Raw genomic sequence first — 21418 nt, forward strand, 5'->3', positions numbered from 1 at the left:
ACATGTTAAACTAAGATGATCAACATGGTAAACATTACTGTACACTTGCTAACTATGTTAGGAGTGTCATTGTGAGCATGCAGCATCACAGAGCCACTAGAGTGTGTGTAGATTGATAGGCATAAATGGTGTGAACTTCAGATGGTCCAGGATGGTTACTGGCTAAAATGGCTGATAAATTAACAATTATCTCCCATGTCTAGTTATGTGAGGGGTTTGAGAAGTTTCTGTGGACATTTTAATGGTGAGTATTTTATACTAAAAAGATATATTTAGGTCTATCCCTTTAAAATATACTTTCAAACATGTTGTACATATGAACTTAATTATACTAATTGTTGAGTGTTTAAAGGGTAGGTTCACAATTTTTCAAGTCTGTCTTAAAATAATAGTTGCCCGTATGAACATTGAAACAGGTTTTGCTTGCTGTAATCATTCATTCTGGCCATTAAAAGATCCCTTCCAGATGTGCTTACAATCTAAGTGATGGTGGGACAAAATACACAGTCCTTGTTTTTAGCAAAATATATTCAAAAGTTTATATGAAGCTTATATGATGCTTCAGCTGCCTGATTTAGTCAAATAAAGTGGATATCCTCCACAGTCCACATCTTCCTCTTTTTACTGAAAAATGACCTCTTTATCCGTCTTGACGGACCGTGTTTTCCTGTTTAGCTGCAGAGGAAGGATCATAACCAAAAAATTTTTAAAAATATTGATTTGACTAATTTGGACAGCTGAAGTCTCATATTGCCTTCAAATAAACGTTTGAACACAGTTTTGCACAGAAGGAAGACTGTGGATTTTGTCCTCCATCATTAACATTGTAAGTGCATCATGAAGGGTTCTTCTAATGGCCAGTATGAACAGATGGAATGATTAAAGCAAGAAAAATATGTCCATATTCATTTAGGCATCTGGCTATTGTTTTAGGACAGAAAGAATGTGAATTTATCCTTTAAGGCCTGCAGACATTTGATAGACAGTATTTCATTCATTGATGAACCCCACAGATACTGGCACAGCTTGTGTTTAATGCACCTTTCCATATTTAAACATGTGACAGTTCAAGAGTTTTGAGGAAATCCTTTACTGACTAAATGGAATCGGGAAATTTGAGTCGATCAATTTTGCTAAACTACAGTAATCTGCTGCTAAATGCAGCAAAGCTGATGTGGCAGCCAAACAATATAGAGTACATGTCATCTTTCGTTGCTGAAAAAAAAGCTTTTCTTATTAGGCTGTAGAAAAGTTATGTTCAATCTGGCAATAAATTATCACATGAAATGATAAGAGTTTACAAAATTCAAATATCAAATGGCTACATGATGCCCAGATCAAAAGGTTTCCATAAAATAATAAAAAAAATCAGTGACAAATATTTGTCAAATAATGGAATAAAAATGTGTAAATTTTAGCCCTAACCCTTCCTTACCGGACACAAAACTGAGTTTATCAGGTGTTACTATTATTTTTTGAGTGAATGAGTCTCATTTCTAGGGTCTAAGGTCCCATCTCTCTCGAACTCAATATATACTGAAAACAAAGAAACAGGTTATAATATTTAGTTTTATTCAATCTAAAATTGAATATTTCAACAAGATTATGACCTCATTTGTTGCAAAATCCTGTTCTCCTGTATGAGAAAAAAACAGTCTTTAAGAAATGCCATTGACAGTCGTCAAAGGGCAAAACCTGTGCAACACAAGCCGAAATTAAAGCCTAGCGTTCTGATCCAGAGATCTGGATTAACAAAAAGAAAGAAAGAAATGTGTTTTAAATGAAAGATGATTTGATTTTCAATGCAACATCTTTAAAATCAACAATCTGCACAGAAGAGAGAATAAAGCTGTAGAGCTGTAGTTACCAAACATATCATTACAGAACATGTAACTAACTTCATATATACACCATAATGGTAACGTTCACTTGTCGCATTTAGACAAAAACATTACAGAAATTTTCCACGGCACTATTAAGCAAACACATTAATACTGAACCCAATTTTGTCCCTTGTGTTATTCTGTGTGTGACATCATAGGCCATATTTATCTCTAAAGGAAGGTAACTCTGTGCATCTGTCCATCCCACAGGCTCATGCTGCCTCAACATCTAAATTTTGTTACTCGTGTGAAATGGCTGTATCAATTTACTATAGCAGTATAATAAAAATTCTTTGATTCATCGTTATGATTAAATGACTGAATGAACATAAAAAAAGCTTCTTTAGTTCATTGCAAATGAGAATTAATCCAATTTTTTTTCTTCAATAAAGCAATAGACTGTAAAAATCAAAAAAGTGAATAATGAATATCTTGTATGTCATTGGGTTTCTTCTAAAAAGATCCTGTGTGGTGAGACATGAGGGCATGTGGTCCTTTATTTCAGCCTTAAAACTACAAAGGCTGTGTCTGCAGGGCCATCTTCTTTGTTGAGCAATCAATGTCAAAATCATTATGACATTCAATACTAAAATAGTTTAACTGAAAGAAAAGTGCAGAGTGTGCTCCTCTGACAAAAAGGGATGTTTGAAATCAGTTTTGAGTTTTATGAAGAGGTGATCCCTGATCTCCACAGGATTTCACAAGCAGTTAAAATGTCTACAAAGACACACATTAAAGGAATTTGCGTCATCTTGTTAAAATAAAGGTTTAGAACTGAATTAACCTCAACTGAATTGATTCGTGCTGAAGAGCTAATTTGGATTAATGAAAATAAAGCAGTGCAATAAAAGCTGAGGCGTTGCCCTTGGTCATCCTTTGTTGCTAAAAGCATGGCTTAGTAAAGTCAATGTCTATTGTCGGGTCCAAACAGTGGTAAAAGTTTTTGTTCTTTTGGGATGACTTTGAACATCGTTCCCTCCAACACATCATTAAACACTCACTGAGAGAGGTTGAATGCCCTGCAGATTTCAGAGACATCTCAACAGAAATGATTTCTTAATTCAGATAATTGATTGATTGGTGACTCCCAGGGTGGTCTTTATAGTAAAACTACCTCTTTTTGGGATTCCTTCATTTCAATCCTGCTGTACTCCTGAACAGAATTTTAAAAACTCTCTTGCTTCTGGTGCTGCAGAGATATATTTTCGAGCTGTTTGAGTCTTTGAACCGCAACTGTGAGACTTCAAATCACATCTGTTGTTGGGTGCCAGTGACTGACAGCAAACATGAGGGTCGAGTTCAACTGCTTAACACCTGAACATTGAGCCAGTCCCTCCTCATTTGACTTGAGAGGAGCTGTTTGCAGGGAGCTCTGTTTGGATGGTGGAGATTTTTTCACCCATTATTTCCAGGGAGCTCTCTCCATGCGATGAACTTGAAGGGCCTCTCTCCGCTGAGTGCTGCTTCGAGCTGTTGCCTTCATCTGATTCCAGGAAGGCTTCTCTGCTTTGGGGTTTAATGAACTGTACGCTCAGTTTGGGCGCCACCACGGCACCGCTCTGCTGGTTAGGTTTTCTGATGCAGTGGGACAGGGTGGAGATGCAGCTTTTCTTGAAGTTCTCATTCATGAAGGCATACACGATAGGATTGTTGAAGCTGTTGAAGAACCCGATGGCCTGAACAATGGCGATGATCATGTTAAGTGTCACCCCGTCGTATTTCTTCTCCAGGTCATCTGGACAATTACACACAAAGACAAGGTCACAACTTACTCTGATACACAGAGACGATAAATGGCAATATGCACTTAAGCTACTGTATGTCTAGGTATTGTTCTTATTTCCATTTCACATTAAAATTCAGATCAACTCTATGACTCTTTTATGCATTCAGCAATACTTACAATATTCAAAGAGCATGTGGACTGTGTGAAATGGTGCCCAGCAAATGGTGAACAGCAGAACAATGGTGATCATCATTTTAACAGCTCTCTTCTTTTTCCTGTAGAAGGATAAAACAAAAACAAACTAGTATAAGTAAAAGAGACTCTCAAGACAAGTAAAACATGCCTTACTTCAGGCATGTTGACTTGTTATAGCATCAAAGGAACAGGTGCAACTAATATCACTAATGATGGTACTCTTCCATTTAGGTAATTGTGCCAAAGAGCAACAACATTGAGTCAGCATGAAAGAAATATCAGGGCTCTGGCACTCATATACCTGAATGGAGGCCATTTTTTCCCAATTTGGAAGGGCCAGCACCCTTCTACTGCAGCCCTAACTCCCACTGTTGTCCAGGGGAGGATAAGGACAGCCACGTGTCTCCTCTGAAACAAGACTGTCCTCACCAATGTGATGTGGCTGACTCAGGAGGTAAAGTGGGTTGTTCACTAATCAGAAATTCAGTGGTTTGATCCCCGTCTCCTCCTGTCCACATAGTGTCCTCGGGCAAGATACAAACCAAATTGCTCCTGATGGTTGAACCAGCACCCTGCGTGGTAGCTTGCCGCCATTGGTGTGTCAGTGTGTGTGTGAAAGGGTGAGTCAGCAGTAGAAACATTGTAAAGCACTTTGGATAAAAGCATTATATAAGCAGCCATTTACCAAAAGAAAAACAATGCAGCATTGGTTGTTTGTAGGACCAGTTTGAAATTATTCAAGTATTCCTGACAAGTGACTCAGGTTGGTTATTGTTTGCAGCTTCAAATTCTTGGCATGTTCTTTGAGAAAAAAAAAGAAACCAAAACGTTCTGAAAGCAAAACACCTTCAATTTCAACAGATTCAGAGTGCCATGAAAAGGTTTTGTGATATTAAATCTGTGATTTTCCTCATTTCCCCTCCAAGCACCCAGTAATCAGACAATTTTAACAGAGGTAGCAATCTAGCTGTTCTCTCATCCACTGTGCTAAGAGCTGTAACAAATGCAGTATAAGATTCTGTGCATGCAAACAGAACAGCCCATCACACTGGCCATGTTGACTGCCATAGCATACATCAAACGTGTCATACAAAAGAAGCAATCAAGATATAGTGGCTGGGATTTGCTGATCGGGGGAGCAATTGTGATAAAATTACTGCTTTCCTGAAGAGTTGATGTGCTTCAGTGCTAATATGCCGCCACTGTGTGGGCTTACTTATGAAACAATGGCTGCAGGTGTTCTGCCTCATATAAAACCCCACTAACATTAACACAATAACATCTGCCAGGTTCAAACTTTGCTTTCATTTATTGATATGTACAATTAAGAAACATATTCCTAGACAGAAGTTCTCAAATTTGGAACCAGCTCTAATTCAGCATCTCGTGCCTTGTCTTCTGTCCTCTCCTGAAAGCATTGGCATTTGTTCAAACTGCTTAAAATGGCCATTGCTTTCATTCAGTAGTAGAGCAGGAAGAAGAACAAAGGAGGCCAGGGTGGTAGGATCAACGTTCAAATCATCTATGTTTGATAAAGGAGACAGCTTTTGCATCCTGTTGCCTAACAACAGTAAATGTTGGTTTCTCTTTAACCATGACAACAGTTTTCCCCTGCTGCAAATATAACCATTACCTATTTAGCATTGGGACAATCATTCCCTACTTTTGGTTGCCGAAACGTGATGTAAATGTTCAGGGACCAACATTAACTGATGGTAAATATTTCATGCAGGAGTCCTGGCACACCAGTAGGAGTTGCTAGTGCAACTACAATGACATGCTCTTGTGATCCTACGTTCATCACCTTTCCACCCCCAAGCCAACAATACCACTAGCAGGTAGATATTTTATCCACACTACCAGGAGATGTGTTGCTTGAGATATGTTTTTCTGTGGTAAAAATACATCGATATGAACACTCCAGGAGACATCTCTGCTGTCAAACCTACCTTGAGATCTTATTGATTTCCCTGTGGTTCATGGTGTTGAGGACTGAGGAGTCGCCCACCCTCTTGCGGATCCACAACTCAATGCCAATACGAGTGTAGAGGAACAGCATGGCTGCCAAAGGGAGCAGGAAAAGAGCCACCATGATGAAGGTGGTGTATGCCTGCCTGTGAGTCAGAGAGTGCCAACTCTCCTGACAGCACACGTGATAGTGATCATATAAGAAGTCGTACTTCACCTGGGAGAGGGGGGTAGAAAAGCTTTAGGTCATGAAAGAACGATCAAGACAGATAAAGTAGCTCTCGCTGACAGGTGACACATTTGATGTAATTAAAGCTACTGCAGTAGGCTATATGTAATACTCCTCCTGCTGGCCTAGGGAGAGCAGCAGACAGACACATGACATGGCAGCCGCATAACAAGACTCACACTCGATCTCCAGTGCCATCTCCGACAACCAGTAGCAGTCGCTAGTACAGTGACAATGGCGGGAACCCTCACTGGCTTCCAAATCATGAACACGGCCAGTCAGAGGTTCATAAAGACAGTTGGACATCATCTGCAGATGTGTCCCCAAAGCTGTTCCACAGTGCACCAACACATCATCTCTTATCATTTCCAAAAGACAGGCAGCCCCAATATTAGAGTTTCCTCACAAAGACACAAATACATGACAGCACTGGGTACATACCAGCTCAAACAGCTATGAAATCAAAAAGTTGGCTGTGTTTCATGCAGTCTATGTCAAAACTTTGATTAAAGATTAAATACAAAATATAAAAATGCTGGATTGCAATGCATTTCAAGCTTGGTGCTCTTCCTCAGGCAATATCCCTGCTTGAAATGTTGCAATCTGGAGTAGCTGCTGATACATGCACATACTGAGCATATTCAATTCTCTCACTTTTTTTGCATTTGACGGCTCCCTTCCTTTTTGCTGAGTATTTTCACTGACCTGTGTGGGAAGCCTTTTATCACTCTTTTCCTTTGGATTCCTTGATTAAAAAAGCAGGTCACAATAAACACACATTTTTGCATAAGGTTTGAGGTGTTTGCTCTCCGGGGCAAGCTTAAAGCACTGAAAGTAAACAAGATAATATCGAACTATCTTTCTGAACCTCTGCCATTCAGTGGAACGCATGAGCTGGAAGTACCCCTACTAGGAATCAAATCTCAGGAATCAATCCTTGAATTCCTCTGGTTCACGAATATGTCTGATGGCCTTCGTGTCTAATTACTTGCTGGTATCAGTATTGATATTAACCATAAAGCTATATTCTTCAAAGCTGAATCAATTATTTGACATTCAGATGTACAACATGAGTATGATCTTGCCTGCAGCTTAAATAAAGCTTGTGGTCACAGTTAAACAAAGCTAATGGAGGGATTTTTGTGGTGAGTTGCTTTGAAGGGCACCACTTACCTCTAGCTGTTGCACAAATAGCATTGGTGAACCCACTATCACAGAAGCAATCCATACAAGCCCTGCAGGATGCAAAGAGATATGTTATGCATACAGATACAGCCAACAGATAAGACTCTCGGTTCAAATACAGTCCATGTGCAATGCAGGACGTGCAGTGTGATACAGTAACTGCCAAGGAAATTCAAGGAGAGCAACCTGGGTGTGACTAATGCCAAACCGTAGTCACAGCAGCTGCACAATTCAATTCTTCTCTAACGTAATTAACAAGCTGCCAATCATGTCAAGTCTCTGCATGGTTCCACAGCAATTCTTTGTTTTCATCGCCATGAGTGAGAGACCTCAGTACTCTGATTTACCACGGCATGCTACATGACCTCAAGTTTATTCACTTGATTAGACATAGTTTCAGTGCCTTAGTCATTTATTACCTGAAATATTTGCACTTGGTAATCTTTTCACTTACTAAGGTTTTGACACACAAAATTCAAATGGGGAAACATTGGCTTTCAGTCTGTTGTGAAGCTCCATAAGAAGAATTTGGTTTTGTCTTCTCACTTTTAACTAGAGCCCTAAGACTAATGATATTTTAGATTTTTAAAAAAGCCAATAACAAACACTTGACATGAACTTTTTTGGCAAGGAACCCTTAAGTTTAGTTGTTAAAGAGTTATACATATATATGCACTTTGGTGGTTTGTTTTTATTTTGTTTGTTTTTACAGTTGAGCAATAAACCTCATTATCCAAAATCATAGTGATAGTAAATACTATATGACAGTAAAAAGAAATAAGTGTGAAACCTTTATAAAATGCAACCTATAGCATATATATACATATATGTATTGCCTTTCTCTTTGCATATGTGATACCAATACATCTACTGTATGATAAGCCAGTATCAGCCGATAATATCAACTTGCTGATACTGTATATCATTCAGGCTCTACTTTTAAAAGGCTTGAGATATATTTGCATTTTATCAATTTGCATGCATATATAGGCAGCTACGACACATTCAGAATTCTTGCTTGTGCACTTTGTGTGATCCTTGAGCATTAAAAATTATGTCCACAATGGTGCAGCTCAAGGTTGGCCAACACAAAAATGTATCCTTAAGAACCTCCAGTTTTGCACAACATCAACATAACAAAATGTGACAACACTCAAAGTGATTACTACATAGGTAATAATGAATCTGCAGCTGCAAAAGTGGCAGCAGCACTATCAGAATACTTTCTGTCATTGTTGTCATTTGTTGTCTGACCTTGCTGCACATCCATACTGTATATACTGCTGTTCAAGGGCTTAAGGCTGGAATATACTTCTCTGTCTTCATGTAAGCAAATGTGCACAAGTGTTTGCATGGCTGTTTTTTTTAAAGCAAATTCATATATAAAAAGTCTTTTTGGCAAAGCTTATAGTTAGGGCCAGCCGAGACTTGCCTGCCAGCCCCTAATTATGCTGCTATAGGCTTAGATTGTCGGGGGACTTCCCATGATGCACTGACCTCCTCTCTCCTCCTCCTCCTCTCCATCTGTACACATTCATGTACCATCAATGCATGTTACTAACTTGGCTTCTTCCCCGGAGTTTTTGTGCTTTCCCATCTCACAGGTTCTTATGGATCATCGTTGTGGACTGCCTAGTTATGGATTGTGGGCTTCTGTGGGTTATGGTTGCGGAACCCGTTTTGCCATGGTCCTACTTGACACCCACATCTGCTATTATTATAATTAGTCATATTTCTATTGTTATTATTGTTGTTATTGTACTTCTGTGTGTCTCTCTCTCCTCTCTCCCACTCCTTCTTTCTCTCTAAACCCAACCGGTCAAGGCAGATGGCCGCCCATCAAGAGCCCGGTACTGCTTGAGGTTTCTTCCCATTAAAGGGGAGTTTTTCCTTGCCACTGTTGCCAAGTACTTGCTCATGGGGGAATGTTCGGACTCTGTAAATTAAAGAGTACAGTCTAGACCACCTCTATGTGAAAAGTGCCCTGAGAGAACCTCTGTTGTCATTTGGTGTCATAAAAATAAAATTGAATTTAACTGAAAAAGCTTATTTCCTTTTAATGAATCAGTGCAGCTGTAACTTGTTCACAGAACACAGGTTTCCTTGAACTCATAAATACATCCACTCCTAAGAGCATAATATAAGCCACTTGTGAAAACATAAAATACCTAGCATCTTGTATGCTCTTTTCGATGAGTACTGCCTCCTCATTTTCAGTGGGAAGACAATGCCCTGGTATCTCTCAATGGCAATGCAGGTCATTGTGAGGATGCCTGTCACTATGGCTGTGGTCTGTACAAATGGAACTGTCTTGCAAACCAGAACACCTACAGAAAAAAAACAGAGGAATGAAAAATGAGGTACAGAGAAACAGCAGAACACATGTTTTTCTATTCAAGTTCGCATGACACCTATTGTGTGATCAGAGACTGGAAACAGAGGAGAGCTGCTCCTCATCCTTTTCATCTTCTTGTGGGGTTATTTGAAATGAAAAAAACAAAAATCTCTGATTACACTTGAACACAGTGATCTTGGCTTATGACGCTCAGAGCTGAAACCCAGGTGATAACATACACTGTTGGTAAGAGACACATGTCAGGTCAACCCTGATTTACCCAGAACAAATTGTGAGTGTATTTTAATAGAAGTACATGCTTTGAGCTGGCCTTCTATTGCTATGATACATTGAATGTCAGTGTCCTTGATGATCATCAAACATGCTCACAGTGTTGTGATCTGTGAAATATAATTAAATCCACTACAATAGCCATCTGTAATATTCCATCTGTAAAGCTAATAATGCTTGGTGTCTCTTGACACTTAGTCAAAGAGGTGGTGATCCAGCTCTTTGGTGCTTTTTGGAAGTTGGAGTGAAGCTGTTGTGTTTTGCCAAGTGCCCACCTGGCAGACACAATGGCAGACAAGTCTTCAAATGTAACACAATGCAATAATTTACAAAAGTTAACATCTGTAAGGTGACAGCACCTTGAATTAGCCTCAAAAACTACAATAGAGTTGAATCAACACCAATGAGGAGCATTGCATTGCATTGCATTTGGCTATAATTGCACAAGTGTTCATCATATTGAATCCAACCTCTGAAAAGTCTGACATGAGCTTCACAAACTCTGTGACACATTAATTTGTTGTGAAGATTCTGTTGACTACTGCAAATGCTAGAACTGCAAAAGAAAAAAACCCAAAACAGACTGTACAGTCCAATACCAAAGAGTTACATTGTGCATGTGGCATTTATATTGTGTGTGAAGTATTATCCTTTTCTTTAAATATATTCTCAACTTCATTTCCTCTCCTCACAGTTAAGGCTAAACATGATCAGCTGGCAGGTTAGCAAGTGGCAGGTCAGCTCTCAGTCCCTTCTGAATTGTGACTCAAAATGAGTAGCCAGTTTTTTAAAAATTTTATATATATATATATATATACTGAACCCTTGAGAGGACACGGGGGGCTCTGTCTGTCATTTCAAAGAATTATCTCCTGCTGCAGCTATCTGGGCTTCTCCTTAAAGTTCATTCCTGGAAGAGATTTAAAATGTAAGTATTTAGATGTTATTATTTATCAGAACTTGTCATTCAAATCACACATTGAAAACCTTGTTTCCAAGCTGAAACTTAAATTAAGTTTCTTTTTTAGGACTAAATCCTGTTTCTCCCTCCAGGCAAGGAAACACTTGATTTTGGTAACTTTTTTTGCTTTTATTGGACTGCAGCGATCTGCTCTTTATGAGTGCACCTGACCAGTGCCTAAAGGAGTTGTACACTGTATACTACTGTGCTGTACATTGTATTACTTGCTGTGGCAATCTTGCATACCACTGTACTCTGCATGCTGCTGCTAAGTGGCCATCTCTGTATGTCCGCAGACTTTCGCATTGGTTGGCTTTTATATATTTTCTCTCTTTAGGCTGGTTCTTCCTTATCTGTGTACATACATATGTAAAAAACAAAATCAATACCTCATGATATTCCACAGATGTTGGTCTCCAGAGTTAGAACAGAATTAGGCAAAAAAAGCTTTTAAATATGCTGCCCCTTCTTCCTGGGATAATGTACAGAAGGACCTGGAATTGTCAGTGCTGATGGGGGGATTTGAGTCAATTTTAAAGGATCAAGAAAACAGTATTCTTGGTAAATGTGATTGCTCCTAAATATTCACTGAAAATCGTTTTAGAAAACTGCACCTGTTTATGCATCATAACTGGATTTCTGTCCTTGACCTTGTATTGCATATTTACTGGATCCATTTGTATTTGTCTGTTTGTATTGTTTATGTTCATTGGTGTAAAAATGTTTACGCTGCTCTCTAGGCCAGGTCTCTCTCAGAAAAGAGATTTTAATCTCAGTGAGACTTTTACCTGGTTAAATAAAGGGTATATATCTTTTATTTGCTTGCTGGCCGACATAATTAGAGCTGCCTGATGTGTGGCTCTGCTTGTTTGGCTTAATAATCTGTAGTTTGCACTGGTCTGGCAGTGTTTGGTTTCATTGATTATTAGTCTAATTTGCAGTATAGCTGTTGTGCTGCTTAGGTTTTAATATTTTGAGTACATTGTCAACTCATATCTGATGATTTCATACCTTGCATCATTATTAGTTAGGCTGCATACTCCTTATATTCCTTAGGCTATTTGCTCAGTTAAATTGATGCATTTTTACATTTGATGTATTTGTAAAACTGTGCAACGGTACATTTTATTTTTCATTATTGTTTTCCTCACTGTTGAACATAGTTTGGTGAGGTTGTAGTTGAATGTGATTCTGTCCAACACATCACAGCAGTTTGCCAAATTTTCAATATTCAAATCCTGTCGAGGTCATTCATGACATGCTCCTTAGGATAATGAAGTATAACTCTAAAGGTTTGAAACTCACCTCCGAACCATTCAGACGAGATATTCTGCAGCAAAGTAAAAGGGATGCAGAAGAAAGTGATGAGCAGGTCGCTGACCGCCAGAGAGCAAATAAAAATATCTGTTGCCGTCTGTATCGCCCGTTTCTTCAAAACTATGTAGATCACCAAACTATTTCCAGCAAGAGCCAGGACGAAAATAACCAAGTACATGATCACGAAGGTGGTCTTTGCACTGTACGGTAACTCGGGGATGTAGACGAGCGGCTGGATGTTGTAAGTGTTGATGAACTCCTGGCGGCTCAGGTTGTAGTACTGGAGCATCTCCTGCAGCACTTCAGGAGTTATTTTGGTGGACCCCTGCGCCGAGTCTGTCGAGGCTGCCGCCATCCTGACACGCGTCTTCAATCCTGAGCCCAAGTTGCTTGCAGACAGAAAGAAAAAAAATAGAGCTGGAACCTTCTCTTCTTCTTTAAGCCACTAGTGCATCTGGATGTTGCGCTGCCTCCGTCACTCATCAGACCCTGCTGCTGTCGCTGCAGCAACTGTTGCTCTGTGTGTGTGTGTGTGTGTGTGTGTGTGTGTGTGTGTGTGTGTGTGTGTGTGTGTATGATAAGATACAGTATATCGATCTGATGTGTGAATATTTTATCCCATATGCTCAATAGCTTAATTCTGTAGGATTTTAAATAAATCTATTTATACAGAAACTAAACACACATAATGCAAATCATCACAATTATATCTTACTAACACATTTTTATTGTAGAGCTAATTGAGGAAATCAATTTGACCACACATACTGCAGTCTAGATCAGTGGTTTCAAACCTTTTTGGCAGTTGTGACCCCTTAAAAGTCAAGACAATTTTTATTTATTTAGCCCAGTTTCACATCCAGATTGTGAAGCATCAGGGGATTTCACAATCTGTACAGCAATGCAACGTGAGAGAGGCCAGGATCCTCCTAGTGGCACTGGCAGGTAGTGGCACCTCAGTGGCAGCCTGTGGCACCTCAGTGGCAGCCTGTGGCACTCTGTCAGCAGTTGAAAAACTTGCTGTCAACTAGGGCAGGGCCAAATATCCTGGTTTGTTTTCACGACAGGTCAGCAGCAGTAAGTCTGTTTTAGGATGGTTGTTGAGCAACCACTTTCTACTTTTTTGTTTTTCATTCTTTTTATGTAATTACTTCTGCCAAGAAGGTTATGATTTCACCTGTTTTGAAATAAAAATAAAAAACACAAATACAATCTTTACAAATAATTAGTTTTGCAGACATTTATAACAATCAGCTACAATAATGAAAAACAAATTCTGGTATCAGGTATTCCAGCTAGTGGGCACTGTTCAGGCAGCTGGTAGCTCATGGGGTGGAGAAAACAGGGAGGAAGACAAAAGAAAGGAAGAGCGGGGTATGTAGGGAGAGAGTGAGTAGAGGTTTGATGAATTCACTAACTAGATGCCATAGGATTGCCCCTAGCTGCCACAGGGGTGCCACTAGATTCCACAGGAGTACAGCCAGCTGCCACAGAAGTGCCACTAGATGCCAAAGGTGTGCCATTAGATGCCACAGAGGTGCCACTAGCTACTACAGGAGTGCCACTAGATGCCACAGGAGTGCCACTAGCTGCCACAGGAGTGCCATTAGATGCCACGAGAGTGCTATTAGATGCCAGAGGAGTGCCACTAGCTGCCACAGGAGTGCCACTAGATGCCACAGGAGTGCCACTAGATGCCACGGGAGTGCCACTAGATTCCAGCACTCCTTTGGCAGCTGGTGGCATTTCTACTACAGGAGTGCCACTAGATGCCACAGGAGTGCCACTAGCTGCCACAGGAGTGCCATTAGATGCCACGAGAGTGCTATTAGATGCCAGAGGAGTGCCACTAGCTGCCACAGGAGTGCCACTAGATGCCACAGGAGTGCCACTAGATGCCAGCACTCCTTTGGCAGCTGGTGGCATTTCTTTGGCTTCAAGTCCTAATCTATATTCAATCCATGAGTTGACAGGGTTCTCAGATGGTGGATGCAATAGTGTTCCCTCCTGGAAAGTAAAACATCAAAATTACCTCCTCTTGGTGGGAAGTGATACCTTCACCCATCATCTTGGAGGAAATTGGATGAATAAATGCAATAAAATGTTCTATTACTGGATAATTCATATTTTTGCATCTAATAGTGCTTGTCTGTTCAGCAGTACAAGTTTCAGTGCTCTACTCATCTTTCCAACATATGACTTACCACAAGATATGATACCACAAGGGCAAGTGATAAGATCAGTCATCTTATCACTTGCCCTTGTGGTATCTTATCACTACTGGATCCACCGTCTGAGAACCCTGTCACCTCATGGACTGAATATAGATTGTGACTTGAGGTGTTTTCTGTAATGTACTTCCATTTATTGGATATTTAGATTAGGTTGTTTATGATGTTCAGCCAGAGAGATTTAACTTTTTCTGTATATCTATTAGAAATCTATTCAAAATAAATGTATTTTTAACATCTTTGAATATACTTAACCAAAGAATTGTGATGTAAAATTTCAAATTAAGAAAGGAAAAATAAAAATAATGATTTGTGGTAATCAAAATCAAGATATTTAATGAATACCTGAAATATCAAATTATAAAATAAATTTATTTCAAAATATATAGCAAAGAAACACTCAGCCATGTATGAAATAACATAATGAATGAATACAGGTCAGCGAGAAATATTTTGTTCTGGAAATATTCTTAGAATGTTACTTGTAATGTTCTGATAATGTTTTCAGTGGGAAGTTTTCCTTTGGTTCCGAGCGTTCTAGGATAACGTTCTCTAAACACATCCAAAAAATGTTTATTGATTTATTTATTGATTATTATTGTTAGAATATTATGCCCAAACATTCCTTAAAACATCTTCAGCAGAAATGCTCTAGGACAATGTTCTCTAAAAACATCCAGAAAATGTGTGATGACAACCCTCTTAAATTGTTGAGTGATAACATTGTTAGAACATTATGCCCTAACATTCTAAAACATTTTCTAAAAGTTGCAGTGAGAATGTTCTTCCTTTGTTATCATATAACATTGTGGGAATGTTTTATAAAAGACCATTCTATAATATGTTACCTCAACAATGTCCTCAAAGCATCCTCAGAAGAGGAGTTAAAACATTATGTCATTAAACCTTATAGGAACATTATTTGAAATGAAAAACATTTTCTTTAAAACATTATTAGAACTTGTAGGTAATATATCCAATGTTGTGGGAATGTTTCCTTCTAGCTGGATATGTTGTGCATTAGAAGGGTAGTGAAACGAAAATGATTTTTATTCAAAAAGTAAGTAATTTATTGCAAAGATATAGAAAAGAAAAATTCAGTCAGGTCATTTTTGACCCATGTTGTGCATCAAAGGGTTAAGAGTTTTGATTCACTGAAGGCGTCTTGATTGTTTTTCTCACCCTAATGGTTGAACATGACTGTCTAATCACCATAGGGTGTGGCCTACACAACATGCCAGTGCCTGTGTCTTACTATTATTGTTGATCTTGTAGAAGGCCTGGGTATATTCCAGAGAGCAGATTTAGTGTAAACTCAGAGATGAGGGAAACTCTGAGTTTTCAGTTCCAGAAAGAGAGATTACTTAAACTCAGGGTCAGTTCCTGCAGTAACTGACTCTGTGAACCCAACCTGCTCATTTGCAGGTTTTCTGGAACATACCGAGTTTCTCTCTGTCTCCTCTCTCATAAAGAGCTTAATCTCCTCATTCATTCAGTCCATATAAAGCACCTGCACTTGTTGCAGCACTTTCATTAGTGGAGGTTTACTGTCTGTCAGAATCTAAAGCCTGGATATTAGTTTACTACTCAAGGACTATCTAAGAGTACCCCTTTTATGTGCACCAGTCATTTCTTTGAACAGCAGTTTTTGCTCTCATATTCAAATATTACACAGCGTGAATTCACCCTCAGCTCAAAACCTCTGCATGTCCTTCTTTTATAACACTGCGCACACAAGACAGCTGCACTCAAATGTTTATTGCACATAATATGTAATCTGAGTTTAAATTTTAAAAATCGGTATGAAGTTGTAAACACATACTGTAGGTAGGGTCAATGAATGATTATCTCTATCATGATGTGATTGGTTGCACTAATGGAACATAATTCCTATAATAATGTAGATTATTTATAGAGTTACTATTTATGAGTGGGCAGGAAGGAGCAGCATTACTGAATGCTGTTGAGCCAAGATACAAATATTCAATTCAATTCAAACTTTATCAAGAACACAGCTCATGGGGGGTCCATATCACAATAAAATACAAAGAAAAAGAAAAAAAATATCTAAAAAAGAAAAAAAAACAAAAACAAAAGGCATTTCACAATGATCAGACATTTGCATTCAGGCTGTAATGCCAATGGTTCCATATTCTAGACGAGAAACTGATGGAACTCAGTTCAGATATCTAAAAGTTTATTTTAACCTTGACACCTTTTCAAATGCAAATCACCGAACATATTTTTACTGGATCAGACTCTGAGCTTACAGTCATGTCTCTATGTCTTTGATCTATATATATATCTTTAACTATATTTTTCATCTTCAGTTGCTGCCTCCTGTGTTTTGTCTCCGTCAGGTTAAAGTTGAACAAATATATTTAAAATGTAGGCTACAGCCTGATAGTGTCAGATTCCACTTTATCATCATTAAGGGAATGTAAGTCTGGTAAATGATGAATTAATGGACAACACTGAATAAAACTTAATTGTGTTAACTTATTGACACTCTTCCCCACTCTGACTCAGGCTCTTTTTTTAATGATAAATGTGCACCATCAGCATACACATGCATTAATATCTCTACGTCCACTGGATTAAAATTGAGGCTCTGCCTTTTATTTACCTGTTGCCAAGGTGAACCATAGTATTGGAGCTCTATTGATGATGGCTTTTTATTGTTGTCACAAACCAACCTAACTCAGAGTGAACATACTCAGAGTCGATTGACCTGACTGATCAGTTGGTCTGGAACCAAAAACTCTGAGTTTCCTATTTCGGGGTCAATCACCAGAGTTCAGGCTTAGACTCAGAGTTTGTTGAACCTGCTTTCTAGAATAGGCCCTTGAGGGCTGAAACATCATCATCTAAATAGATAGATAAAAATTAAAAACCTGTGTTTACGCAATTATGTTTACATAACACAGTTTCAGTTTTACAATAATAAAGCAGATGATTTGTTTCTCATTATTGTTGCTGATTGTTATAAATGACCATAAAAGTAATTATTAGTCATGAATGTATTTTTGTTCGTTTTTATTTCAAAATCATAACCTCCTTGGTGGATAAAATGAATGAAAAACAAAAAAGTAGAACATGGTTGCTCAGAAACCATCCTAAAACAGACTTATGGCTGCTGACCTGTCATGAAAACAAACCAGGAAATTTGACCCCGCCCTAGTTGACAGCAAGTCTTTCAACTGCCAACAGAGTGCCACAGGCTGCCTCTGAGGTACCACAGGCTGCCTCTGAGATGCCACAGGCTGCCTCTGAGGTGCCACAGGCTGCCACTGAGATGCCACAGGCTGCGTCTGAGGTGCCACAGGCTGCCACTGAGGTGTCAAAGATTGCCACTGAGGTACCACAGGCTGCCTCTCAGGTGCTACAGGCTACCACTGAGGTGTCACAGGTTGCCACTGAGGTACCACAGGCTGCCTCTCAGGTGCCACAGGCTACCACTGAGGTGTCACAGGCTGCCTCTGAGGTGTCACAGGTTGCCACTGACGTACCACAGGCTGCCTCTGAGGTGCCACAGGCTGTCACCAAAGTGCCACAGGCTGCCACTGAGGTGCCACTACCTTCCAGTATAACTAGGAGGATCCCAGCCTTGCTGTACAACATCTTCTATCCTTAGACCCTTGATCTGTATAAAGAAAAACTCCCCTAAAAAACCTCTGGGAGAGGAACAGAGGAGGGTTCCCTCTTCCAGGATGAACAGACATGCAATAGATGTTGTGTGTACAGAATAGACCCGGATAACAAAATTACACATATAAAGAATCTGATCAGAATAATCTGACATGACACTTGTGACCCCTCATTACAGATTGCCCTTAATATTACAGACTAAGTTCAACCAAAGAGTTGATTTTTTTAAATTAGAATTAGGACTTGAAGATATAAAATTGATATAAAATTACCATTAACAGGTCCATAAATACCAAACTATTTCCTAAGAAGTTTCCTGGAAAGAGCCATGTAATTTGGCACTAGCAGGTAAAATAGAGATGGGGTTCACTTGTTCAACTTACAATTAATTAATTCCAATTGTTTGCTTAGATAATGTAGCCTAGAGCCTTTTTGTCAGTGCACAGCAGGTCAACTAAAGAGGCACATGTGGAATTGTCTACAGGCAATAAAAATTCAGTATGAAGAATGAAATTGTCCATGATAAATAAATGATGTTAAAGGTCCAGTGTGTAATATGTGTGGGATTTAGCGACCTCTAACAGTGAGGTTCTAGATTGAAGCACTCTGTCGCTCACCCCTCCCCTTCCTAAGACTTCGGAGAGGGTCCAGAAGCTACGGTGGCCTTCAAGGACAGGAAGCTATTTGCTAAAGATGTCATTGTCCACGACAGCTCCGAGCATTTCTAACAAGTCAAGCGATGAGGTGAATATGTATTTAGCTATTTAGTCTATAGTACTATAGGTTATAGCTCACAAGTAAGATAACAATTATGAGTGTTTTATTGTTTTGGTAATATAAGCTAACATTAGCAACGTCATGCTAAACAAAACTGACGTTATTTTATTCTAATGTTAGACATTATTGATAGCGAGATAGCGTTGGTAGGATAATGTTACATTTTTTATTATCCGTTTGCAGAGTTAAGTACCGGAGGTCAGGGGGAGAGGAAGAGGGCAAGTTAGTGGTGCTGCTGCAGGCAGGGCCAAGCGAGGGAGGAGAGCAAACACCGGCATCGCAGAAGCAAGGGAAAAGGCTGGAAACCCCCCAAAGGGACCGAAGCAACTGAGGTTTGTGACGTTATTTATACAATTATTTTATCATATTCCTGCCCGTTCTGCACGATATTAAAAATGCCAATACAACACAAAGTTGTATTTACATAGCAGCTCTGTGCTTTACATTACTGTAGTCTGTATAGTTTGATGTATTATCAGTGTACTGTGAGTCAGTAGCCCCTTTTACACAGCTCGTTCATGGCGGGAATACTGCGCCTGTAATCTGCCTCGCTGTTCTGTTTAGCCCGTATTCAGACCAAATCAGGAGGGGCAGTGTACAGCTGCAGAGTTGAGGAGGTGTGTGGGTGTGTTTGTGCTTTAGAAGCTAACCGCTGTGAAACAATCAGAAAATAATGTTTATTGATCTGATTCACCGGCTTCCTCACTACCAGCGATCACCCTCTAGCTCACTCGACCATTTGTTACATTTCTGATATTTTATTTATTTTATACTTGTTCTATACATTTTCTATATTTATATATTTTCTGGATAATTATTAAACTTTTTGTTCATATATTCACATTTGTTCAGCTTAAATGTGCAAGTTTACCAAATAAAAGATATTCATCAGATGTGCTGTGGTAATTGCAATGATAAACATATTAATATATGCTTATACAATGACAGTATTTCCCTGCAGTCAGTATCTTGTCATTACCACTTCCACCATTAATTTATATTGTCATTATTTACATTTATAAAGCAACATAAAACAGTAGTGAAGTTGGAATACCAATGATCTTCAGAACAGGGCATGGTAGTACATGTTATGGATCAATTTTCATTGCCACTTCAGGTTATGTAAACTGTAATTCACTAGTTTGAACAACAAAATAAAAATATAAAAACACTAAGAATAATGACATTTGTAATAAAAATATCTTTTATTTAACAGAAACATTTTTGGACATCCTTTTCAATCTGGACAATAAAAGGATAACATAAACATGCAGCTTTTACTGTTCAAACACAAACATTTTGACAGCTTATTCTGTGTTCTTCAGAGTTGACTGATAAAGACAGAATAATCTATCAAATCATTAGTCTGTTTGAACACTAAAAGCAGTGTGATTAAACTTATCCTATCACCTTCCAGCAGTCAAATTGCTGCACATATAATAGCTGACAAGGGTCAGACCAATACCACACCAAAGGTATTCAATTTACTGTTCTGGATGAAGATGCTCTCATGGCAGGAACAACACCCATGATTCACTGGCACTGCTGTTCCTCATCTGCTCCAGGAGCTGTGTGTAGAGCAGCAGCTGCAGGGAAAACTGCTTCTGTGGAAGACAGTACCATTACACATAGAGTTAATTTACTATTTCATACATTTTATACAGTTGTACATGTAAAAATAGTGCTATTTAACCAAGAGTAGGACTTACAGGGTAAGTTAATATGCTACATAGGCAAACAAATGTGTATTACTTACCTAGACCTCTCCTGACTTGGTCTGCAATACTTCCGATATGGCGGGTGTGAATGTCACAGACATGGTGAATAATGCCAACCCATAGTGCCTGAGAAAAATAAAACAGCACAAATGAATGAACTTACTATTATAAATCATCTATCTATCTATCTATCTATCTATCTATCTATCTATCTATCTATCTATCTATCTATCTATCTATCCAATGTGCTCACCAGAAACTGTTCAACCTTATTCCATGCAGATTTTCATCCCAACAACAGACTAGATCAGATATTTTAATTGATTAACACACTTTCAGCCAGAGAGAAGTAGCTATTCAGTGAAACCAACTTTTGTTGTCTTTGGTTGTAATGAAAACTGGAGGCATACTTCCAGCCATCAATGGCACATGGTGAAATACCCCTGACCTATTACACAGTCACTTTAGGATGAAGATAAAGGCAATACCATGCATCGATGCTATAGGACCTCTCTCATAGCTGGAGAAACAACAGCAACATCAAGAAAATAAGAGCTTTATGACACAGTCACAAACCCCTGTAATACATTATATTACGTCCTAAGATGTTGGGAGCCTTGGCTGGCCTGGATAAACACACCAAAATAAATAACAGAAAAATTCTACTTCTGACTGATAAATGCAAAATTAAAACTCTGGTAGCAATTACATGTTTTTCAACATTGAAACAGGGAAAACGTTACTTATGTTGGACTATAAACTAACTTTGCCCCCCAATGTGTACATGTGCTCCTAAATGACAAATTAGGAGCAAACAATGAAATTACGGAGCACTGTGAAAAGACTTCTCCTCAGTTTATCTTTCACACTAACTCATTACTCTGACTTACTGTCTTTAGCACATCACCAGCGCTAAATATCTTAGTTATCAGTCAATGTGTTGTCTTACTGCCA

General features: G+C 38.9%; 1 protein-coding gene across 1 annotated transcript; it reads right to left on the minus strand.

The window, feature by feature from the left end:
- Positions 1-1101: 1101 nt before the first annotated feature.
- Positions 1102-12601, minus strand: qrfprb (pyroglutamylated RFamide peptide receptor b). Its single transcript, XM_044337818.1, has 6 exons — positions 12079-12601; positions 9355-9513; positions 7175-7236; positions 5754-5989; positions 3787-3884; positions 1102-3618 (listed from the first exon to the last, which is right to left on the minus strand). The coding sequence occupies exons 1-6, from the start codon at positions 12443-12445 to the stop codon at positions 3221-3223; spliced, it is 1320 nt and encodes a 439-aa protein (XP_044193753.1). The 5' UTR covers positions 12446-12601; the 3' UTR covers positions 1102-3220.
- Between the last annotated feature and the right edge of the window lie 8817 nt (positions 12602-21418).

The sequence above is a fragment of the Thunnus albacares genome, chromosome 20, assembly GCF_914725855.1.
Source record: "Thunnus albacares chromosome 20, fThuAlb1.1, whole genome shotgun sequence".
In the NCBI taxonomy this organism is placed as follows: domain Eukaryota; kingdom Metazoa; phylum Chordata; class Actinopteri; order Scombriformes; family Scombridae; genus Thunnus; species Thunnus albacares.

Bases quoted from the DNA above. Each gene is read 5' to 3' on its own strand.
- qrfprb (XM_044337818.1), bottom strand. From the start codon at position 12,445: ATGGCGGCAGCCTCGACAGACTCGGCGCAGGGGTCCACCAAAATAACT. The intron at 3,885-5,753 runs GTAGGTTTGACA...ATCCTTCTACAG, and splicing joins GAAATCAATAAGATCTCAAG to GAAAAAGAAGAGAGCTGTTA. The intron at 3,619-3,786 runs GTAAGTATTGCT...GTAATTGTCCAG, and splicing joins CCACATGCTCTTTGAATATT to ATGACCTGGAGAAGAAATAC.